This window comes from Sturnus vulgaris, chromosome 2 (genome assembly GCF_052056855.1).
Source record: "Sturnus vulgaris isolate bStuVul1 chromosome 2, bStuVul1.hap1, whole genome shotgun sequence".
Classification (NCBI taxonomy): Eukaryota; Metazoa; Chordata; class Aves; order Passeriformes; family Sturnidae; genus Sturnus; species Sturnus vulgaris.
In genome coordinates, this window is record NC_142244.1 from 70,699,473 (window position 1) to 70,724,543 (window position 25,071).

The following is a 25,071-nucleotide window of genomic DNA, read 5'->3' on the forward strand; positions in this document are numbered from 1 at the left end:
TGAAGCGTCAACATAGCTGATCACTCCTATCATTTTGTGAAAGTAGTTATTTGTCTTGATTTTTAATTCTTCCTGCATCTGGTTGATTCTACTATGCTGAAGATGAGTAATCATAGGAAAAAATAGTGTCATTATAAATTCTAAAACCCAAAATTCTTCAAATGCTACTTATGTAAAAAGGGCTAATTTAAATCAAATCATTAGCTTCTGCTTAGATGCTCAATTACAAGTATAATAATATAAATGTTTTATGTATTCACAGCTCTTGTGTTCAAATTTAACCTTTCATTCCATTTTTGCTGTTATTTCTCACTTTTATAAATGTTGGTGTAATTAAGCCCATTTCCTCTTTAGAGGTGAATACACAATCAAAGCTAGAAATTCCTCAGTATATTTTACAGTCTGAAATATGTGATACTCAATCTCTGAGCTAATAACTACCATGACATGTTTTATAATTGCACCATAAATCAGAGACTGCTGCATTTAAAGTGTAATTTCAGGCTGTTTTGCAATATTTCTTGGCACTTTTAGAAGTATATCAGGGTGGAAAATGCATGATCTAGCTGGTACAACTAAAAGCTTTTTTTGCAGTTGTTGGAGTGCCCCAAAAGGGCAGGGACATACTTGTCACTGATGGGATACCCAGGCTGCCTTGGGGATCTCAGTGCATGATGTCTGAACAAGTTTCTGTCCAGCAGCTAGGAGGGATGGTGGAAATTAACTCATGGCAGGAGCTTGAAGAATGGGCATTCCATTAGCAACAAGTACTCTGTAGCTTTTGTAACATGACTTATTGTTCAAATCCTTCCAGGAGGGGCCATGTTTCAGAGGGACAAAGCTGAGAGCAAGAGAGAGAAAGCATCTGCTCTGAAAGTTGGAGGAACAATTCTGTTAACTCACACACCATCTTCCAGTACCTGTCTCAAGCCTTCTGCAGCTGCTGCCGGGTAAAATGATGGGCTCCTGCAAAATTAGGTGATTTTTTTTTGTCCCAAAGCCTGTTTCTGTTTGAAGAATGCTGCTTTATTTTTCATTCTGGTTTTGCTGTATATTCTATAGGTGTTATTTTAGCCCTTTCAGTGCATAGAAAAGTTTGTAATGAGTCTTGAATAATTTCTTAGGGATTCCAAATCCCTGAGAACTAGTATAGATGCAGAGAGGCTCTTTTATGCCTCAATTAATGGTTAAGCTTGTTGTGTACTAGATCTTGATACCATATCTCCCCACTGGACTGCCACCATAGCCTTGCTGGGACCCATTATGTCCTGACATCTGGCCCTGCTCTGAAGTGATCAGGGGCATCAGTTTGCTTGGTACCTTTCTGTGTATGTTGCACAGCCCAGCACAGTGGGTAATGCCTCGTTTGCACCACCAGAGTTCTGCTGGTAATTTAATTAAAATTGCCACATCCCTCACATGTGCTCTCACTAGTTTGGTTTCTGCTCATCAAACTCTGAATTTATGCTAGTCAAGTTTTATCATCTCCCCAAATAGCACAAGTCATATACAATACCTGGCTGCATTTTGGACATAATACAGATATCATGGGCTGCTCTTTGATTAAGAGAGCAATGTGTGCTACAGGCTGCCAAAAACAAAACCAAGAAGTTGTTATGCAAACTGCAGGAACATAAACTCTATGTAATCTCCCACACCCACTTCTATTATTCATACTGGAGATCATCGGGAGAGACATTAATGGTTAATGGCTCAAACATCTGGCCATTTGCAGAGGCAGCAAGGTGCTTTGCTGGGGCAGGGATTGCAGCCACTGAGGGGAGGAGATGAGTTTTGGGGTATGGTGGCAAAACCTCAGATCCAAATTAGATGGGGGAGAACACCCACCACCAGAGATTCTGGGGTTTGAGCCAGATAAGATAGAAGGTCGATAAGAGGCATGCCTTGTGGAGGGGTTGTGGTGTTTTGTATCATGCCAATTGTTCTCCCTCACACTTCTGACTTAGGTGTAAAACCCCCCCACCTTGGGGAAGGTCACATTCACATGTAAGCCTGAAGGTATGTGTTCCTCCTGATAGGGCAAAACTGGCTCACTACATGAGATGCAGCTGTCCTATCTTAGAAGGTGTCATAAACTATCAAAGAGCCCCCACAGCACCCTCAGACTCATTCCCTAGTTCTTCCAGAAAAGGACTGCATGTGATCCACAGTGTTGCAGCAGAGCCTGAGTATGCTGTAGAAGACAGGGTAAAACTGAGTGCTGGCACCAGTAAAACAGGTAAAAGTTGTAGCATCTCAGAGAGCTAAAATGCACGTTGGATCATCAGGAATTTCATGGAGCTGCAGTGTTTTCTTATATTGTTGTAGACCAGGCCTCTTCACGCTACTCCATAAATGATGCTGTCTTGAATGTGATCCTAAGGGAATATTCCAGTCATGGCTGGTGCCTCTGTCTTACAGATCATTTAAAGCAACCACTACCTACATTACAAGTTAAAATGAACCTTGAGGTCTTGTCTGTAGGAATAGTACTGCTAATTTAAGAAGGCAAGAAGGGCAGTGTAATGTAGTGCACTGACCAACACACTGACTCGTAGCAACCTTTACCAGAATATGGCCAGGAACTTCCAAGTTTTGCTGTGAGAATTTTGAAAAAAAACAAACAAGGGTGATAACTTCTCAGAGATTTCACTACCATTGCCACTAGTTGTGCAAGAAAGTGAATACGAGAACTGCGGTAGGCTAGAAATTTCCAGAATGATACATTTCATGGTGCAATCATTGCCTGTTGCATTTGCTATGTGTTTTTGCTGTCTGGCTCAGTTCCCATTGTTGGGGTAAATATGGGAAGGTAGGCTTGAGGAAAAAGAGGTACAGAGACTGTAATGACTGTAATTGCACCCACGTGCATTATTACAGCATCCCAAGAGTTATGGCTGTAGGGCTGCTAGCAGATTTTAGATTAAGCCATCTACTCCAGACAATTCACTAAGATTCTCACCTTTTCACTGTAATTAAAACACCTCAGTAGAGGGAAAAGGAGCAAGTTCTGCACTTGAAGTTGTTTTCAGACTGTCAGCAACAGTAGAGTCTCTGAAAACACAACACACTGACACCTGTCTCCTGTTTTCTCATCTAAGCACAGGCCATGAACAAAGTTACTTCTTAAAACCTGGCTTGGAGAAAAGGAAGCCTGGACTCCCTGTTTTGCCATAATTTTTAATATTTCCTTAGAACAAAAGGACTATAAGGCTAGGGCCAAAATTGCTTTCAGTTGCAAACATACAGCTTGCAGGTGTGGGCAGAGTTCAGTCTAAAATAACTGGAGGCAAAAGAAGGGAAAAAAAGCAGCTTAAAAATGTGATGTCAGCAGGAGAAAATTGACTCTGTGGGGCACTGCTTTTCTAAAGCCTTGTTCTATAATCAACACAGCTCATTACTGTAGCTGCGTGCAATGCTGCAAATGGCATTTGGATGAACACGTTTTGTCTTTCCACCACACTTGCTAGTTAACAAATTTTCTGCCCAAATTGCTGAGCCATGCATATTGTGTCAAAGAAGAGGAAAGCAGCAGATTCCCTTTGTCAGGGTGGACAGGCTGCACCAAACTCTCAGTCACTGATTTTCAACCTTCTTCTGTTTAGACCCCTAGGAATTCTGCTGTGGAGGTACAGGACTTTGTATAGATGCCTCTTCCCTCTGCAGTGATAATCATATTGCTTTCTTTTCCCTCACAGTCTACAGTGCACACCTGAGCCTCAGGTCTGCAGACCACAGTTTGGAAATTAGTTTCCCAAGCAAATGTACAGTTTCACTTTGTTCTTTTTTAACAAAAAGTCACTTTCTCGTAATATCTCAGCTCAGCCCATAAATACTACTAATGTTCTTATTGCAATGCATGGGACAGTCCATCCTGCAATCAAGATCACAAAAGGAAGTGACCATGTATCTGAGATCAGCCAGCAGCATGTGACTGCACATCACTTTGCAAGGCACATCACAAGTTCTGGGTCCCATCCAAATTCACTTTGGAGTCTCACATTGGATTAAGGCAGTGGGACCTCTATCTCACTTGAGGAGGAGAAAGAAATGAGAAACAGAATGAGGTTATAAATGATATCCCAAAGGTGATGGAAAAAGAGGATGGACTTTAGGGTTTGAATATCTGTTATTTAATATGTAATTTTTGTGGTTGCCATGGGGAGCTGCAGAGTCTCTGTCCTCAGACATATTCAGAACCTTAATGGACACAGCCTGCACTGGGTGGCCTTGTTGGAGGCTGGACCATATGGTCTCTGGGGGTCCATTCCAAATGCAGCCATTCTGTGATCCTACGGTTCTAAATCTAAATATTTTCTTCCAATTTTCAGAAGAGAAGAATGAGCTGAAAGAACAAAACCGAAAGTTAACAAAATCTTTTCCTTTCTCAGCCCAAAAGCATTAACTTCTATTAACCTCTCTAACCACTACCAACCTTGTCAAGCTGAGCAATTCCATTATGTTGACTGGATTTTATCAGCACCAAAGGTAGTTCTTCAGGCTACCTCTGAGGTTTTCCTCAGTGTGGAAATACAGGGGTCAAGGAAGAAGCACAGATGCACATTCTGGTTCTCTATCCCTATGGGGTCATGATTTGGCAAGACACACCCAGGACCTAGGACATGTGCTGGGATATTTTCTGTAGACGCAAGTTATACCTGCATGGGTGAGGAAATTGTGGCATACTCATAGAGGAATGTGTGGGAATAGGTTTAGTAGCCATGCTGCACAGCTGCTCATTTTTAAAAGAAAGACAGGAAAAGGGTTTAAATGGAACCTTCATGTGATGAAGGTTAGCCTGTACAAAACTATATATGTGTTTGTAGGGCTGGGTTTTCAGGAATCCCAAGCCTTAGGCTCTTTGGTTATATCCATGAACTGACTGATCACTGCTTCTATCATTTAAGCCCCTTTTGTCACCCAGTGCAATCTTTGGCATCAAGTTATGCACCAGCAGATGATATCCAAAAGAAGAACTGGCTAAAAGCAGGGCAGAGTAGGTAAATGTCTTGCTTAGAGCTTGCTGGGGAACAGCTGATTCTCTCTTCTTTCATGTTACCTGTCTGTGCCCACCCAAAATTTCATCGAATACTGCTAGGCCTACTCCTCACTCTGCTTGTGCTGCAAGATTTAATTTTGCATTTCTGAGGGAATGAAACTCATTATGCCTGACTGCTGACAATCACAGAGCTAGCTCTGGAGACAGGCTGGACCAGCTCAGAAATGGGTGTGCTCAGCATCAGGGCTGGCCCAGGGAGGAGGAGGATCATGTACCCAGGGACAGGAGAGGGAGAAGGACACAGCCTGAAACAGGACCTTTCAGTAGTGGTTAGAATCACTCAATTCGATGCTTAGCTTAACCACTAGACCCATGCTGTTATCTACCTGGAAGCACTCAGGAGTCACATAAGGCTTTCTAGAATTATTTGGAGCTATTCTCAGTAAAGGGCTGAGGTTCCTAGACTGTTTTAGGCAGAACTTTTCATGGAAGTGCAAGGCTGCAATTCTGTGATTTGATACTTTGTTCCTCTAGCCCAGGTGATTCCCATATTTCAGACAGGGTTACTTATTTACTTCAGAATTATTCAGTGGCCTGTAGTCGTGCTCCTGTGGGGTCTGCTCCCTTCCTGATGGGATAGGCAGAGATTTCTCACTCACTATCTATTGCTTATACACAGTGATTCATGCTATTAAAACACTGCTAAGTGCCAAGAACTGTCTTAATCCAATTTATGGTCTGAAATTCCTATGGCACACATTTCCCAAGCCTGAATTGTATGTGTTAGAGAGGAGACATATAGCAAAAGAAGAAAAAAAAAATCCCCAAACAAATTAACAACAGGTTGTTTAAGCTAAAACAGCCTTTGCCATCCTGTAGTCTGGTACTGGACTTTCCCAACCAGTAGAGCTATCCATGGGTTACTGTGGTTCCACATAGCTCTCCATGCTACCAGATGAATCAATTTCTATCTGGTAATGAAATATTACATGTATTCATTTATACAAAATGTAAACATGACTGGCTAAATCCTATCATGTGTCCCAGAGGTTTATAGTGCAATTAGTCAGGGGAAAGTTGAAAGTGAAGCAAAAAGAACATTAACAGGCAGAAGAGGAAATGGGCAGGACAAGATGCATGAGTAGAAAGACCTAATATTCCTTCCCCCACCTCAGGCAGACACGTATAAATAGTGAGAGAGTGAGTTCCCCTGCTCACTGGCCACCCCTCATTTGCTGCATCTCTCTGGGACGTGCATCATCCCTACAAGATGTGGGCAAAGGTACTGTCTTGTTTCTTTGCACTGTAAGGTGCAATTCTCTATTTAAGCTTTCGTATCCTCACTCCATATGTTGCAGTAGGTGCCCATCACACCACAGGCTATGTGGTTCACCTTCTTTAAACTGCTTGTAACTGCTTCCTTGAGATAATCTTAATGCTTCACTACAGGTGTGAATGAGAACTTGTTTGTTATGATGGGTACAATTCTGGTCACCATTGCTAGAGAAAGAAGAATGCAATGTGAACAGCACAATGAAAATATATCTGAGCATAGTAGGGGTGAGTCCATATTGTGAAGGAGAGAACAGCACAGTTTGTTTACATCAGCAAAATGAAGGTCAAAGGGAAATACCAGCACGCTGTGTGGATATGTGCAGGGGAGTAAAGGAAAGGGAAGGAAGAGGGGAAATATAAGGAGATAATTCCCAAAGAGAGAGAAGATACTACTGCCAGTATAAAAAAGAAACTGTGTGTATAGACTGGTTGTAAATGCTGTGTACCTCTACAGTGGGACATTTCTAATGGTCCAGGACGAGAAGTTTTAGATTATTTTCTAATACAGATACTAACAGCATCTCACAGCCAAGAAGCAGGTTGAATTTGCATAATGGGTCATTGCCCAGTAGGAGAGGGAAATAAATATGTATAATTCCCAGATCAGCAGGATCCAGGAACAAGGAGCCATTGCTTTTCAAAGAGGCAAGACCTTGTCTTGGAGAAAAGCTGGACCTCCAGCTGAGAGTGAATTCAATGGGAGCTGGGAGCTATGAGCAATATATGCAAGCTAGGGCTGCCAACTCCTGCCTCCTACTGAGCTCCAAGCTCAGCAAGATTTGGGATAGTAAGGTTACCAGTCAGGGAGATGAAATCTTGCCTTCTTGTGTGGTAGTGGGTGCACTGGCATGAAATGCTACTCTCCCACTGATTTCAATACCAGCAAGTAGGTGCCATGGTAAAGACAGATGTTTTTACTTCTATTTGGGATGTGTGTGTGTGTGTGTGTGTGAATAGTCATTAGAGATGGAGATGAGATGGGGATGAGATAGAGATGATAGAGATAATCTTGCATAATTATAGCACCTGCAGTGCATACTCTCAAGAACTCAGGGAAAAAGCAGAAGAAATACAGAACAGAAAAGGATAATGATGAAAACATAAATAAAATATAAACAACACAGTGACATTTCTGGGAATAAAAAGAGGAAGAATTCTAACCTTGTTTTGGCTGATGTAATTCATGTAAGCAGGGAAACAAATGGCCAGTGTGATAGACAGTAGCCCAAAACGGAAAGGAAAAAAAAAAAGAGGAAAGAAAAAAAAAAGAGAGAAAAGAAAATAGTGTTTACTTTAAGTATAGAAATATCTACTTCTTCTTTTCCTCTATTTTTTCCCTTCCCAGACAGTTACGGGAAATTTTGCCAAGGTGATTCATGGTTTGAATGCAAATCAGTTGACAGATCAAGTAATACAGAGAAGCAAGCGAATGATTCTGGATACTCTTGGAGTGGGGCTTCTGGGTACCAGCACCGAGGTCTGCCACAAAGTGGCACAGTACAGCAAGGTAAGCTGTCTGGCATTTATAGCACACCCTAAGGTTTAGCTCTAAGAAAGCAAGGGAAATCTTCGGCTATGAAAAGGAAATTTTGCCATGATTAAATTCTTTTGTGGTTGGAAAGAAATTGTGTTCTTCTCACTGGAAACAGTGACTTCAGTGGTCAAATTATTTTTCACTCTGGATGGGCAAAAGTCTGTGTATGTCTGTATGCTAAGATCCCTCTCTATAAACACAGTCAATTAAGAGCCCCTTCCTTCCTTTCACCTATGATATTTTATTAAAAACATCAGCCTTTCAAATCAAGGAATTGTTAAAGAGCTGGGGAATAAGCAGTGGGTTACTTGCAGTCCATAAAACATAATTGTTGTCTGAGGTGCATTAGCCATCCTTCTCCTCTAGTCTTGCTCTCCTCAAACTAGCAGAGTAATTGACCCTGAAAAGAAGCCTTCCCAAACAGGAGTGCATCAGCAAGGAGTTCAGCCCACTGTTTTATCATTCAGACTTGTCTGGGTGGACTTGTGCTCCAGAGTTCTGTGTGCCAATTCGTCTCTTCCCACAGAGAATTCTTCTTTCCAAGGCCAGGGTAGTTTATGCACTTTTATTCAGTTTGCAGCATCAGGAGGCCATCTATCAGGGTCTCACTGAAATATGGAAAGCAAAACCCTTTAATGAGACATCTTCCCCAACAAGATGATGACAGTCCTGTCATCATTTAGGTTGGAGTTGATGATCTCAGAGTTTTTTTCCAACCCAGCTGATTCTGTGATTCTGTCAATGGGTGGTGAGAAGGGACATCAGTGGTCAGAGGTTCTGTGAAGGTACTGAGTGTCCAGGTGGGTGGTGTTGGTCACCCCCGAGCTCTGTTTGGGTGGAATAGGACATAAGCCAACAAGAAACTGACTTTCTTTTCAGACTTCCTGAAAGAACGATATTTTTCTGATAAAAGGGAGCAGTTAGGTCCTGAGAGGACATGGTCTGCTCTCAGTTACATCAAAGTTACAATGTGCATTTATCCTTCGGTTGAGGACTTTGAATTAATCTATGTCAATTTGTTTCAGATCTACAGCTCAGATTTATCCAGTACCATCTGGGGCTACTTGGATTTCCGACTGCCTCCTCTGTATGCAGCTTTTGTGAATGGAGTGGCTGTAAGGGATCCTCTTTTATTTGTTCTGAAATCATAAAAATTGGTGCCATTCTTGCTCTATAGAGAGCAGAATGTTTCAAAAATCTTAGCTTATTCTGAAATTCTGCAATACTTTCCTAGACTATTCTCCTAATGTGCTTCAACTTCCATCCAGTGAGATTGAATTTAAGGTATAATATATGTATGACCCAACTCAACAGCATCCCAGGGTACATTTAATGTGGGACCTGGGGCTGTTGTCAAATGTCAGAACTCTAAAGCTTACAACCTGGTCATCTTGTAGCAGGGCCACAACCTTGCTTTGGCTGCTTAAAAAGGCACCCTCTAGCTCTAACTCATTTCACTGGGATCTGAATTTCATGCCAACTGGCAAAGTACAGTTACAGGAAAACACAGATGCACATAGAGATACATACACATATAATATCACAAGGCAACTTAATCTTCAGCTACACACAGCTTCCAAAAGCCAGTGATATATTTTGGACACACAGTTTATCATTAAAGCAATAACTGACTCCTCAGACATTTGTCTAAATTAAGATTGAGGCTGAAACTGTTTGAAATTGAAAGATGCACAAGAGGTGGGGTAGACAAATTTGGCAATTATGCAAAACCAGAGAAGGTGACCAACCAAGGAAATAGTAATATTAAGCCTATTTAAATTAGTGTGACAACAATATCAGAGGTCCAATTTAACAGCTCATTTCCAATGTAGAGAAAATTACCTTGGAAATGAGATCTGGTACTGCTCAGGTCCAAACAGCCCTTACGATATTCAGATCTGGCTCTTAGCATATATATGATCAGTTCAGTTCAGTTTACGTCTTGGTCACACGTCAATTTAAGCACTTACTGAAGACACCAGAAACACAGCTTACAGGGTATTGGCCACAACTTTTCTTATCCTTCACTGCAGGGCATCTTCCCAGATGGCATCGAAATTTTTCAAGGCAGACACTGTATTTTCTTCTATCTGCTTAGAAACAGTCCCCAAAAAACCTATAATCACAGTATTACAGGGCAAACCCAGACTGCTGGGGAGCCTGACCACCTTCCTTCCCAGTTTGCTCTGAAGTTAAGACACGGGTGAACAGATGTGAAAGTTCAGTTTTTGAGGTATTACTATGCTATATTCAAAAAATGCTGTCCCTGATGCTCTCAGGTCTTTGGGGGTTCTCAAAACTTTGCATGAGGAAGGAATGTGTCTGATAAGCAGTACATTACAGACACTGACTGCACTGCTGGGGGCCATGTGCTGCCAGATCAGCAGCCATATGCCATGCTGGGAATACCTAAAATCTTCCTGAGCAGCTGGGCTCTGGGCATGGGAAAGAGAAGGCACCACTTGGGATACTCTCTTGAGCCAAGTAGCTCGTTCCACATTAAAACTGTAGCTTTAGCCTACTCCCAGCAGCTCCAGGGATTCTGGTTCCCTGTGTGACAGGTCTTGTACATTTGCAGGCTTTTGCTTGTTGCCTGTGGAAGGTTGCACCAGAGAAGTAGCTCTGATGATATAAATTCCTTTTAGCAATATTTAACTGCTACGTTTTTATGGTGCAAGTCCTAATGGCAGCATCAGTTGCAGTACCAGGGAAGTAATTTAATTGTGTTTATATTTCATTATGTTTTGGAGAAAGTGAAAATTTACTGTTCACATGGTGGACCTAGAAGAGCTGCTTTAATTATGCCAATTTAATTAAAGCAGCAAAAGAAAACTGCAGAAAAAAGGAATTGCTGTCACACCAGTTTCAGGCTGGTACAAGTTGAATTAGAATTATTCCCTTTGAGGCAAGATCTCTGCTGCATTGCCACTTCTCAGACAACCATATTGGGAGTAAAGGTCTTTAAAAGACATTCGAAATTTTTGCTTTCCAAGGAAGATCTAGCTCTTTGGTACTTTTTTATACCATTTACAGTAGTTTCATTTGGCTGAGGCAACCTTGCCAAGTCAGAGTTTATTTCTAAGATATCAATGCTTCTCTTTCCATTAGGTGCACTCAATGGACTTTGATGACACCTGGCATCCAGCCACACACCCATCAGGGGCTGTGCTCCCTGCACTGATTGCACTCTCAGAGGCCTTTCCTCAGAAGAAAAAGATCTCAGGTCTTGATCTGCTCTTAGCTTTCAATGTGGGAATCGAGGTGCAAGGCAGATTGCTGCATTTCTCCAGAGAAGCCAGGAATATTCCAAAAAGGTACATGGAAATGTTTAAAGTGGAGTGGAGGTGGATTTTAATCAGTGCTAATATACATAATTAAATGTCAGTTAAACTACAGGTGGCACAGTTAGTCATATTTCCTAAACTGTTCGTCTGGAAATTTAGGGAAGGCTCATCTTACACATAAATACACTTGACTCATAACTCTATAGCTAACAGATTTCTTTTTTAAAGCATTGACCAATTCACAGTGAGGCAATGATCTCTCTACTTCGAATTTTTGTAGATTTATAATATATAAATTTAAATAATAATAAATATAACTCTATATTTGACTATAAATTTGCTTGGAACTATGAGCAGCACTAATGTTTCAGTTGCTTTCTGGGAAGGACTTACTGCAAGCAGTATTATTCCAGTTTTACTTTATCCTGGGGAAAAGAACTTTCAGTTAGGCTCACATATGAATGCTGAATGTATGTTTCTTTATGGTCCAATCCATTCTCCATGGCAATGAATGAAAAGCTTTTGTAGACAGTGAATTTGGGTGAAGTTTTGAAATCTGGTAACGAAGATACTTTTGTTTCCTCAGGTTTCACCCACCATCTGTGGTTGGTACAATGGGGAGTGCAGCAGCTTGTGCTAAACTGCTAGCTCTTGACCAGCTGGAATGTAAAAATGCCTTGGCTATTGCTGCCTCCTATGCAGGTGCCCCACTGGCTAATGCAGCAACCCAAATAAAGCCCCTGCATGTTGGGAATGCTGCCAAGCACGGACTGGAAGCAGCTTGCTTAGCTTTACAGGGCCTTCAAGGAAACAAACAGATCTTGGACATGGAGTCAGGGATGGGTGCCTTTTATACAGATTACAGCCCACAGACTCTGCCAACCTTGCAGTCCTACCCCTGGCTCTTGGACCAGCAAGATGTGGCCATCAAAAGCTTTCCTGCTCATCTTGCAACACACTGGGTAGCTGATGCAGCATCTTCTGTTAGGAGGAAGCTTATGGAGAGCAGCGAGAACTTGTTCCCCCTTGATAAAATTGAGAAAGTCATTCTCAAAGTCCCTGAGGTCAAATATGTGAACAGACCCAGCCCAGCCTCAGAGCATGAAGCACGACACTCCTTCCAGTTTGTTGCATGCTCTGCTTTGCTGGACGGCAGCATGTCAGTCCAGTCCTTCGCCAGTGAGAATGTTCACCGGCCAGCCTTGCGAGCACTCCTCTGCAAAACACAGCTGGAGCACCCTCCTGACAACACCCCCAGCTTCGACAGCCTTTACTGCGAAGTGAGTGTCACGCTTCGGGACAGCAGCATCGTCAGCGACCGCTGCACTACCTTCTATGGGCACTGGAGGAAACCTCTGAAAAAGAAAGACTTGGAGAAAAAGTTTCAATCCAATGCACTCAGCATCCTACCCGCAGAAGCCGTGGAAGGCATTATAGAGACTGTGCACAACCTGGAAAAAGTGGAGGACTGTTCTGTGTTAAGTACATTTCTATCAGGACAGACAGCTAGAGCACTTCCAGAGAAGCTGTGCTTCCTTTGAATGTTCCAGCCAACAGCTACACGCTCTTCACAAAGCCAATGCAAAATTCAGGACAAACTCATACTTAGTGACTCAAGCGCTTTGAAATAAGACTCCTGTAACACAAGACCATATTCAGTCCAATATTATGGGTTTTGACAGAGTAAATAATTTGGTGATTATGTGCCCAGCTTAGCCAGGCTGAACAGAAGATCCTCTGTTGGCACAGCCAACTCCAGCTCTCTTTGTATCTCTAGAGGCAGAGCACTCACTGCTTGCACACGGCACAAAAATCTCCCTGCCCTTCTGCCAAAAATCTGTGTTCTGCTTTTCCTAAATAACTCCATTCAGGAAATCCAAATTCTGGAAGAATATAGAAGTGCTGTGTCCATGAAAATCATCACGATTAGAAGTACACAGAACAAAAGCCTTTATATGTTTATTTCTGTAACCTCCTTGAAGCGGGCACCTGTTAGGTCTGAGCATTGACATTTGTGCTAAAATAAACACAGCACGCGTAGGGAGGGGTAGCACTCAATACAGCAGCGTGTCAGGTGTCACTGCAGCCATTTCTCTTGCCCTGAGGCAGCAAAGGCCTGGGCCCAGCCTGATCACAGGAGTGCTGAGCAGGAGGGACAGCTCCACACTCCTCATCATAAATGCTTTATTTCCCTGTTCTACCTGTTGGCTCCTCTGTTCCTGTTTTATTCCTGCCCCAATTCCATGAGACACTGAGCAGGTGATGTCAGTTTAGGTTCCTTCAGACCCAGCAGAGTGTGGGCTACACTACCCTGGGCAGGAGTGACAGACCTGTGAGCACCAGAGGACTTCTTATGTGAGACAACTCAGTGTCCACACTGAACCTTGACAATGAATGCCGGGAATTTTGTGCTCCTCCAGGAGCACAAAGCCTTGCCAGACTGAGCTTCTACAATAAGCTGCCAACCCTTTGTTCGCATTTGTAAGATCAAAGCATGTGCTCTAAGATATATAAAATTGTCTTCCTCAGGGTACTAAACAATGTACTCAAAAAAAGAATCACAAAATAAATATAATTAATTTTACTAAATAAATCTGAAATTACTTCATTTATTAGCACAAAATTTGTGTATTTTTCACATGCAATGCATTCATTTGTATTGGATGTTGGTTTACCTAGGGGCTCTGCAACAATTTCAGAAGTCCATTAGTAATACTTGCTTAAAGACTTGCAAGGGGGGAAAAAGCAAAAAACCACAATCTTTTATTTTTCCTTTCTGATTAGAAATAAGAATTTAGTCACCTATACTGAAGGTAAACAGACTCATTTACAGCTACTTCACTTGTAATTGCAGCTGGGTAACAGTGAATGTGAACTCTGATAACTATTAAAAATGTGATAAAACCCCATTGCCCATTCAGTGTTTTAAAGACTGAATACATTTGGATTCATTACCTTCAACATATGGTTTCTATTTTAAAAGATAAATAAATAGGTTAAATTCAGCAGTAATCATCCGATGTATTAAACATTAAAAAACACCCCACCACACCAAACAAGCCAGGAACGGTGAAGTTTAGCAGTTGCATTATTTTATTAATTCAATCAAAGGAAGCTAAATATTTATGCTTAGCTACAGTGATTTCCTTGGAGAAGCCTGTACACTTCTAGTCAGGCAAGCTTCAGGACTTCTTGTACCATTGTTCCAATTCCATCAAAGATTTCATGCAGAGGAGCCTTGCACATGAAAGCACAGGTAGTAACTATTTTATTGGCTTTATCCACGTGGGATTCATTTACATTTTTGCAAATGTGCTTACATCCAAGCTGTGTTATAGCAGATGCCGTTTCAGCATCAGGAAATCTGTAAATAAAAAGGCTTTAATTAACATAAAGCAATGATACAGCCATAAAATTCTGGACACATAAACGGAATGAGAGAATTACAGTAATATCTACGTGACTCTTTAGCTGATAACGACAAGGGAGTTAAAGAGGCTGCTACTATCAGCTTCTCCTATCCCCTATGGACACATCAAGTGACCTAATACTTTTGAAAACGAGGTCTGAAATGTGGTGCCACAATATGTCAGAAAGTACAATGGTTTTTAACAATATTTCCGTAAGTTTGGAAGGTGATATCAAGTGCAGCCTTAACTGATCTTTAAAAGCTTGAGAGAAGCCAACTGAACTTGCAACGTTTTCCAACACCTTCATGTAAGGTGTTCCTCTGAGATCTGTAGAGATTTTGATATTTTTTTGCCCTTCTGATAAGTAGGAAACAGATGCAATCTGCTTTGAACAGAATCCCTCACAGTGGCTGCTGATAAATTCAATTCACAAGTTTTATTGGGGGTTGACAGTTCTTGAAGCAGTACTGGTTTCTGCCAGGCCCTGTTCTCATCTCCCTCCCCCTAAAGTGGCCTCAAACCACTACCACCAGAAAAACTTTATTAAAAATCCCTGAGTTAACAGCTGGACTCAACCATCCTAGAGGACTTTTCCAAGCTAAACAATTATATGGTAACTCCGATCAGTGTACATCTGGTTGTAGCATCACAAGTCACCTGACCTCATGGATTCACTCTGTCTGCCCTGAGAGTTCTGTGCCTGCTACTATTATTCTAGTGAAAACTGTCACTAATTTTTTCTAAAAAGTAACTAAGTTTCCCCAGGTTTACTGGTACCAAAGGGACTTTTGCACAGAAGCCTGTCCATTCCCTAATCTTAACTCCCATGTAAATCATCTCCAGTCATTTCCTTCTTACCTTCCATCTATGTTTTTATCTTGACCGACTGTAACTTCACAACCAGGAAACACTTTGGCTGCCAGAACTGGTGATATACAGCACAAACCAATGGGTTTTTTAGCACTGTGGAAGGCTTGGAGTGTGGAGTTCACGTGCTCATTGACAGTACAGTTCTTGCCATCTACAGCCCAGGAACACAGATTCTTTGCTACACCAAAACCACCTTAAAAAAAAAACCAAACCAAAACCAAAAAGCTCAAATATAAGAACGGCTAAAAGCTATTAAATTTGATACCAAACAGAAGCTCTTTTTTACAACATAATCTTGGTATCCCTGAGACTCTACAGTAAATGTACTGAAAGCCTTACAATGTCACTGCTACCTGGAAACATGGATTTACAATGTTAAAAGTTTAACTGCGTACTTTTTATACCACATAGGTTATATATATATATATAGGCCAGAAAGCTTAACCTTGTTTCAAAAAGTAACAAATAGACAAACAGGAAACCTCCCATTCGTTTGCTAGTCTCTAAAACAGCTACACCATCTTCTCAATAAGGAAGAGGGATCAGAAGACAAATACTAGCTAAAAGGACAAGTATGGAATTCATGGGAGGAATACAAACAGTGATTTGACCATCTATAGGAATGAACTCTCAAGTTTTACTTTGAAGCTTAAGCAATTACAGAAGAGCTTTTCTTCTTCTCTAGAACTACTTTTCAACTTTAAAAAAAAATGACTAACACAATAAAAAAAACACTGAGGATTTTACATAAAACAGACATTATAACATGGTATTCTGGGACCAAAAAAACTTTTAAATGATAACATAATTTCCTATTAAAATAGTTCCGGTTTGTCTTTCTATAACTTTGTTTTAACAATCCTTTAGGTGCATTTAAACTTCATTTAATTGTATAAGCAGATTGTATTTTACAGTTCCTTTGTCTGCTGGATTTATAACCATCAGAATAATCAAAGTAAGGTTATTCCACATGGAATGTGCATGGCATCAACTTTTCTCCAATATGAATAAGGAAATTTCCATAAGTGCTTCAACAGACAACATCAAGAAGCTTTGCATTTTTAATATTTTTCCTTTCCCGGTCTGCTCACTTTCAAGTGTTATCTGAAATCTCTGAGGTAAGATTTTAATTTTCGAACTTAATAGGGTTTATTTCCCTCTAACAGTTATTACACTAACCCCCTGAGCCAGCGTTTTAACAGCATGAAATTAACGAGGAGAACATCTGTGAGCCTCTACTCCCTCCTGATCAGCCCTGATATCAACCACGCACAGTGCAGGCAAAACTGTTCTCTGTGTTATACACACACTCCCTCTGCTGGCCTTACAACAGTGTGAAAACTTCAAAATTAACACTTAGGCCCAATCATGAAGGCAGTATTTACACAGTACTATGAATATTCTTGAAAGAGATCTTCAGCTAGTCATGATTTCCTCGTGATGCTCCAGCTTCTTAATTTCTAAAAGTGATTACAATTACCTCCATCTGGAACGCAATTTTGTGGTCTCTAAATAAAAAAATATCCATAAACACGTTTTGTACAACTTGATCAGCAGCTGAGTGGATACATAATTAAAACAGAATGTACTCCCATCTGACATGGACCATAATCTATTCAGCAGCCTGCTATTCTGCCAACATTTTCAGAGGCCCTGAAATTAAGGCATTGCCATGTAATTGAGTTCTGCCCAATTTTTGCACTCTGGTCAGGGTTCTTGTCCACACATAGTAGTGAAGTTTTCACAACCTTTAGTAAGAAGGAATGGTGGGATGCATAACTAAATACCGAAAGAACACTCTAACATTTTATCTTAGTGAACTATGAATCAAGAAATACATTAAGTTTAAAAAATCACAAATAATTTTCTTTTGAAAGGTGAGCTCAGCTGGGTCAGAGCGCGGTGCTAATAACACCAAGGTTGTGGGCTCAACCCCCGTGTGGGCCATTCACTTAAGAGCTGGACTCAATGATCCTTGTGGGCTTTCCAACACAGAATATTCTCTGATTTTATGATACCTACCAGGGAAAATGACAGCATCAAATTCACTAGCTTTCAGTTCAGCCAAATCCTGAATGTTTCCCCTTGCCAACCTGGCGCTTTCAACTAACACATTTCTCTTCTCTTCTGCTGGACTTCCTTTCAGGTGATTGACTACATCTCTTTGCTCAATATTAGGGGCAAATATCTTCACCTAGGAAGAGAGATGAAGCAATTTTGTGAATGTAAATAAAACTCATTTGTCACAATGAAGAATACTTAATGAAAACAGGTTTTGTCTCTGAAGCCTCTTATCTAAGTTAAGCAAATTCCACAGGATGAATCTAGCACGTTAAATATCTAAAGCAACATATGATATATTATGATGGGCATACACAGTCATTTTTCCCATCCTGTTCCTGCAGCATTTTGACGGGAGAATATTCTTATACCAACATTAAGCTTACTGATTTTAGAACAGCAGATAAGCCCAAGGACAAACAGGACACCACAATTTACACAGCAGCCCAGCTGGACATACAGCTGACTTTGAAGAAAGGTTGCTCTTAACTGTTACGGAATGAAAGTGCTAAAAAAGTTTGACATGAAAAAGTTAAATATGCAAATTGTACAAGCATTTCTAGAGCAAATATTAGAGTTACTAGCTGTCCTAAAACACCAGCAACAGAAAGGAAGAACCAAACACAGGAGAACCAATTTTGGTAGGACACAAAGGGAGAACATCAGAATAAAAAGCTTTGTGACAGGTGTACCACAGGGGTTGTTTTTCTGTCAGTTTTGAAGCTTCCTTTGCAAACTTCTCAGAGATGAATGTGGCTACACACAGACAGTGACCAGCTTCTGCCATCTGAAGCCACAGATGAGACCAAAGCACACCACTACGTTCTGGCCCAGGTTTCTCTGACAAGTCCCAGTTTATCAGAGAGCCCAGAAACAGAGAGCAGAAAACAGGCAGGTGAACCCCAGTGAGGGTGGCAAAAGCCATCAGAAGGAAGATAAAGAATTTTAATCCATAATCAGCTCCCTGTGGCCAGAGGAAAAGGGACAGGTCTCCAGCTTCTCCTTGCCCCCAGGTTCACAGGATCACAGAATTGTTAGGGCTGGAAGGGACTTTTGGAGATCACCCAGTCCAAGGCTGGGTTACCTGGAACGGGGTACATAAGAATGCATCCAGGTGGGTTTTGGACATCTCCACAGAGACTCCATGACCTCCCTGGGCAGCCTGTTCTCATGCTCTGCTACCCTCAATGTAAAGAGGGTACATGTACCTCATGTTGAGACAAAACTCCTTATGGTTTAGTTTATGACTATTGCTCCTCGTCCTGTCACTGGGCACCACTGAGTCTGGCACTGTTTCCCACAAAATTGGATTCATTACCTGGTGTGTGACAAGCAAATAATTACACTCTCAAGAGAGACATCAGTTATTTATTTCAGAGTCGCGCAAGCCTCGGTGTTCAGTGGTATTCCACAAATCGAGCACAGCCATTGGACTTTTTCTGGCATTGTCTATACACAGAAATTCAGAGCAACTCTCCAAGTGCAGCCCCTCTATTAGGATTGCCTAGTCATTTTTATGTAAGTTTTGTAACTCCAGTTAACTTCTACACATGCTCAGGGGAACAGTCTTCACCTGAGCACGGGTCTCCTTGACCTGCAGGCATGCCTTTTAGTATAATAATTTAGTTGTAATAAAAATGACCCCTTTTCAGTCGCGTGTCCAGCTGCCTGTGCGACCTCTACTCCAGTCAGGGAGCAGGGCGGGGATCTATGGGCGGGGATGAATAAAACAGGGGAAGGGGCAACATGAAGAGGGAGGTTATGGCTGAAGAGGCTTTGTAGGGCGCAGGGCCGGCGCAGGGAGCACCGCAAGCCGGGAGGGGCTCCGGTCCCACAGAGAGGGGGACTCCCGGCTGCTGTGTGGCGCACCGCACGCCGGGCCGCACACACACAGACACACACATAGGCATATATATATATATACATACATACATATACACACCCCCACACCCCGCCGGCCCCCGCTACCTCCGCGCCGCCGCGGCTCAGGTGCACCAGCGCCGCCGACGCCTCGTGAATCTCGCTGCCATCGAAGACGCCACAGCCGGCGAGCACCAGCGCCACCCGCTTGCCCATGGCCGCCGCCCCTCAGGCCCAGGAACAGCTACGCCAGACGGCGAGCCCGGGCCCGCCAGCCCCTTCCCTGCTCCTGCTCCTCCTTCCGCTCCTTGTCCTGCCGCGCCTGCGCCGCCAGGCCCCGCCGCTGGCTCCATCTGCCGCAGCCGTACGGGATGGCGGGGAATAAATAAGAAAATCTGGGAAGCAAATTACGTGTGTCTCTAGTTTTAAACAAAACAGCTCAAGCGTACTTTCGGCCTCAGGCCCGGCCTGGGCGGCGGCCCGTGGTGGGGCTGTGGCGGGCGGGTGCCGCACGGTGACCTTCCCTCCCTCCCTCCGTCCCCTCGGTGCGCTGCAGAACGGGCGCTTGTCACAACGTGGCCGCGGCTCGCAGAGCCTCAGGGTGGGTCTCTGAGGTGGGTTTTGTTTGCTGGGTTTGTTTTGTGCGTAGGGCTGTAATTGTGTGATGAACATCGGCTTCCAAATTGCTTTGAAAACAAAAAGTGGAATTTGGTAAGAGGCCTGCGGCACTGCGGGGTCCTGATGCTGTTTGTTTCAGTGACGCTTCGCTCATCAGCCCTACCTAGTCCTTTTTTCTCCCTTAATCTCATGCCAGGTTCTAAGGAGCTGCTTCACTTTATCAGGAAAAACAGAGGCATTTTAGCAAACCAACTTTTCTTCCTTGACCCACTCTCAGCTTAGTCCCTTAGGGAATTGCTTTTCCCAAAAGGGAAAGAATATCTCCTCCTTGGGACTGTGCACACAAATGCCACACCAGGAATCAACTGAATTTTAGTAAGATCTCTCAGCTCTTGGTCCTTCGTTTTTTATGAGTTGCCTCTCTTATAATAAGAAGAAGCTTGTGTTTAATAATGAAAACTTACTCTTCTACTAGACCAGAGGACTGAAAAGCTGGATCTTGTAGAAAAACTAGAGTGCCTTCCAAAAATTTGGAGTATGGATTTTCTGCAGAGGATATGAGAGTGAGTAGACTGGGCAGAACAAAAACGACATTTGAAAGCAGAGCCTTTTCCTGTAGCAAAATGCATTCAGTTGAATACTGATTCGTTGGGAGTCTGTGGCATAATGGACAGGGAGTTCTGGAACAGGACAGGGCCAGGATAGGGGAATTCCCTGCTGAAGGGCAGACTCCTGTCTCCTGAGCAATGTTTACTCCAAACGGGTGTAGGGCTTCAGTCTGCACCACATTCTGCCTCTTAGGATTGAGCAGGACTACAGCATAGCTCCACTGAGAGTCTGCAAAGCTGGAGTCCCACTGGAATCATCTTTATGCTTGAGAGCTAGGAGAAATCTTCTGCCTGGAAGGAGTTTAAACTCAATGCATGTTTGGAGAAAGGAGTGTAGTCCCAAATTCTGCTGTGTGGTAGGGCCAGGGTTAATGTTAGAGCTAGGGAAGGGAGCATCTTCAGAACTGCAATTCCCTGTTACTTTCTGACCTGATTTACTGGCTAGTCTTTCTGGATAGATCCTGGACCTGAATTGTCAGTAACCTCATCTCCAGTTTGTTTCTGGCCGTCTCTTAGGTAGACCTCAGATTCTCATTATAGGTGGTCCTTTTTCCTGGATGGATATTAGACTTGATCAGGATATGATAGTCCTATCCCACTTCGGGTTCTCTCTGTGCCAGCTCTGTTACATGCTCCAGCTCCAACTTTCTCATGCCATTCCCTGCCCTGTGTGACCTTGTCATGGTCCTCTGTGTCTTAGGCCAATGTTTTCATCCCAGCTTATGCCATGTCCTCGCTCTAGCTCTCTGTCACCCCAAAGTAGCCCTAAGAGGAGTGTTCTCCATGCTGGACCCACAAAAGCAAGAGCACTTCACAAGGAGCACAGCTCTGAAGCCAGATGTTTGCAAGATGAGAGGTCACACCTTGATGGGAGAAGAAGCCGTGGCCAAGGCCCTCAGTGCATTAGTAGCCTTATAATTACCCTGGCCAGCCTCTGCCTTGGCCTCCACCCATATGCCCTCCAGCCACAAATCCATGGGCACTTAGGCCTGGGCGTCCAGACATCACCTGAGCTGTGCTGCAGGTGTGTCCTGTTTCCTGTTGTCCTGGTGTATGGGTCCCTCTTCCTGCATATCCTGTGAATTGACCTTGGCACCAGTAGTGTAATCCCAGCCTCTACCCTGCTGTATCTGGGGCTGCTGCTGGATCCAGCCACTATTATGTGCCTGTTCCCTTTCAGAAACTGAATAGCAGTGAGGTTCCACCAAGAGTCTGATCACTAGAAAAATCCATGGTGATGAGGCAAATGCGAGGTTATGCTGGAATGACCAATGCATGAATTTGGTCTGCACTGTATAGGGTACACAGGTGGGTTCAGGTATGGCTGGAGTGTAGCTCAGGTGAGAGGCAGGAGCTTTGGCTGAAAAGCAGCTTGCCAGGAAAGGAGTGCGGAGCCCCTTCTGAGGTGTCTCAGCAGAGCAGAAGCAGTTTCTGACTTTCCTCACAAGTTTTTATCAGACCTTGAGCAACCAGCTGCACACCCTGAAGGGAAGAGAGCAGGTACTGTCCCCTCCAGACTTCAAGAGGTTCAATTGCAGCTCTCTCCTAGACGCCAGCCTTTTTCCTGCTGCCCAGGATTTGAAAAAGATGTTTTCTCTAATGGAAATCCTGCTTTGAAGCGCCTTAGTTGCCTGACAACAGCTGTTAGATTAAATTTGACTTGGACAGCTCTTTGTATTTCACAGGCACCCAGCTGACTCATCAATTCACTTATCTCTACCCTGCAGCAAATCCCAGAGGGTTCATCTCAGTTTAAAACTCATGATGAACTTCCTCTGCGTCCTTATCCCAACCCTCATCCTATCTCTTAGGCTTCAGCAGACTCCCCTTAGAATTCCAGCTTGGAAACAAATAATTTCCATCACCTGCCCCCTGAGCTGGCAGACAAAGGAGGAGCTGCCCTGCAATCCCAACTGTTTACTCAACTGCACATCGGTCCTGAGCACAGCTGTCATCCTAGCTGTCAGGGTCAAGGAGGTCCTGAGGGGAGCTCTTAGCAGTATCTGACAAAGCCCAGTCATTCCCCGCTCCTGTAGAAAAAGACATGGCTTTCTTCCAGCCCAACTCACAGTTCAGGTGGCATCTCAGGCTGTGTAGCAAAGTGTAGGTGCATAGGAGCCCTGTTTCTGGCTCTTTTTCTTAAAATTCCTTTCTTACCCCTTAAAGGCAGATACTGTCTCTCTGACTGATGAACTCCTGTCTTTCAGAGCAGTTTCAGCATGACTTCAGGTAATGTTTGTATTTCTCAGTATGCATCCAGCTGACTCAATAGCTAACATATGCCAATGTGAGTAGGGAAAAAAACCCCTGTGACCAGTTAAAGCTGCCAGATGTGTAGCTTTGTCTGCTGTGACCCATATATATAACTGACTTTCCTACCGAATGGCACATTGCCAATATATGCATGGGCTGGGAGATGTGCAGCTGTGGTTTAAGCACCATCCAGAGCAGCCCGTTTTTGTGAGACAGAGGCTCTTATTTCAGGTGCAACAGCCTGTTTGCTGTCACTTACAGTGTGATGACTCAAGTACATGTTCAAATCCAAACTACCTGTTCAAATCCACGACTTCTGACTGAAGCAGCAGGATTTGTTTTCCCTTTTCTCTCAGTCCCTTCCATCCTGTTCATGTCAAGGGTAAAGATGGAGAAGGTACTGGTTTATAATGGGAAACCATCAAGAGTCTTTGTTTCAGGAAAATGTTTTCACTAATCAAGAAAGAAAATACTCTGAGAAATAAGAATCCTGTCAGGTCTAGAAGTTGATCTTTGTAGCCAGTCTCAGTATTTCCTCAGAGTCTGTTACTGGACAAATCCAGATCAGCTCTGTTGGTTTATAATGGGGAATTTGACATGTTTCTGCATAATAAACTAGACAATGTCTTTTTAGCTCAAGTTTATTTATTCATTAATGTATTAGTGGTTTATTTTTTATGTTCACAACGTAACTTAGGTTGCATGAGAAAAAAACCAAAAAAGGTACCTTGCTGCAAATGTTTCCTGTGGGATGTAATGAGGTGAGATACAAAAATGCTATTAAAAAAAAAATCAACCCCTTCAGCATCTACATAGTGGAGATTTAATAATCCACACTACAAACATATGCTGAGCCAAGACTAAGAACCTGTTCATACTGCATTTCTAGTTTGGCTAGTGAGCAGTTATGGCACCTTTATTATGCCATTCCACTTGCTTGCATCTTGGTTTTAAAGAAGGGATAAATTAGCCTTCCTTCATTTCATAAAGCACTTCCAGAGTTACACATCCAAATCTCAAGCACTAGGAATTACGGCTATATTCCAAACAAACACATATCTTTTTGAATAGATAAAAGAGCTGGTATATTGTACTACACTCAAGCTATGAAACACGCGTGATTACTGACACACTTTATTTTCTAACAAATAAACACAGAGATTTTATAAATCAGACACAATTAACATGCATGAGATAAAAAATGAGATATGGAAATATTAGTATGTATTGGTTTTGTAAGCATGCATTAATGTATAGTGCTGAATGCCATGGATTTTAAAAATAAACACTATAGAATCAGACAGCAGGGAAGTCAGATAAACAAATGTTGTTGAAATTAAAGGTTTTAAGGTATTCTGAACATCTTTAGTACCACCGGCATTACTGAAACTGATGTTCAGCAGCCTATCCTGCATTTTTATGAAGGATGCAGGGTTTTCCACCTGCAATTTTGTTTGAATATATAGCCTAGCATAGTGCTGACTAGAGAACTGGTTGTTCTTTAGGGGCTCACATGAAATGAGCAGGGATATTTTTCTGGCTCCTGACACTAAAATGTACACAGCACAGTTATTATTTACCCAGTGACTAGCATACACCAGTGTTTTCACTCTGGATGCCAACTATTAAACTTAGCTTCCTGGACTCTGTCACAAGCATAGCCAGTTTTGAACTCTACAGAGCTGGAAATAGCTGTTTTCTGCAGGGATGCTGCTGGCAAACCTGTCTTCACAGTTTCTCTTAGTTCATCTCCAAGATAGTTCTCACCATTATCATAAAGATGAGAGAATAAACTGCTATGTGATTCCTGTAATGTAAAGTGTTACGATTTGAAGAAGTGTTCTGAAATGGGTGATGGATACACAAACTTAGCTTGAAGCCCTGAGAAGTTTGAGACAAGACTTCTGGGCAGTCTGAAGAGGCTCAGGGTTACAGGGTTTATCACAGCAAAAGCCTCTCTCTCTGCCGTTTGGTGAGGCCTCATTGTCATCATCCTAGGGCCAGACCGAGAGGTCACCCAGTAGGTTCTGGGTGTGAGGATGGGCACTTGAAGTGTCTTTTAGAGAATCACAGAATCAAATAGATTGGATAAGACCTCTGAGATTATCGAGTCCAACCTATGATTGAACACCCCCATTTCAACTAGACCATGGCACTCAGTGCCACATCCAGTCTCTTCTTAAACACCTTCAGGGATGGTGACTCCACCACCTCCCTGGGCGGCCCACTCCAGTACCTA

General features: G+C 42.7%; 2 protein-coding genes across 6 annotated transcripts in view; one reads left to right on the forward strand and one right to left on the reverse strand.

Moving 5' to 3' along the window:
* ACOD1 (aconitate decarboxylase 1) overlaps nucleotides 1–14,059 on the forward strand; it is a 31,214-nt gene extending 17,155 nt beyond the window's left edge. For 4 of the 5 annotated variants that reach the window (XM_088159775.1, XM_088159774.1, XM_088159773.1 and 1 more), the window contains exons 2-6: nucleotides 815–978; nucleotides 7,680–7,841; nucleotides 8,894–8,983; nucleotides 10,977–11,182; nucleotides 11,739–14,059. In XM_088159775.1, the coding sequence (XP_088015901.1) occupies nucleotides 7,764–7,841; nucleotides 8,894–8,983; nucleotides 10,977–11,182; nucleotides 11,739–12,693 (1,329 nt within the window). In that variant the 5' untranslated portion in view covers nucleotides 815–978; nucleotides 7,680–7,763 and the 3' untranslated portion in view covers nucleotides 12,694–14,059. Of the gene's footprint in view, nucleotides 1–814; nucleotides 979–6,052; nucleotides 6,282–7,679; nucleotides 7,842–8,893; nucleotides 8,984–10,976; nucleotides 11,183–11,738 lie in introns of those variants that run through there. The other variant, XM_014870975.2, reaches the window with a different exon arrangement.
* A 168-nt stretch (nucleotides 14,060–14,227) lies between these two features.
* LOC106849994 (glutamine amidotransferase-like class 1 domain-containing protein 3, mitochondrial) lies at nucleotides 14,228–19,738 on the reverse strand. The gene is made up of 4 exons (XM_014870978.2): nucleotides 19,462–19,738; nucleotides 17,455–17,626; nucleotides 15,421–15,625; nucleotides 14,228–14,516 (listed from the first exon to the last, which is right to left on the reverse strand). The coding sequence occupies exons 1-4, from the start codon at nucleotides 19,567–19,569 to the stop codon at nucleotides 14,324–14,326; spliced, it is 678 nt and encodes a 225-aa protein (XP_014726464.2). The 5' UTR covers nucleotides 19,570–19,738; the 3' UTR covers nucleotides 14,228–14,323.
* Between the last annotated feature and the right edge of the window lie 5,333 nt (nucleotides 19,739–25,071).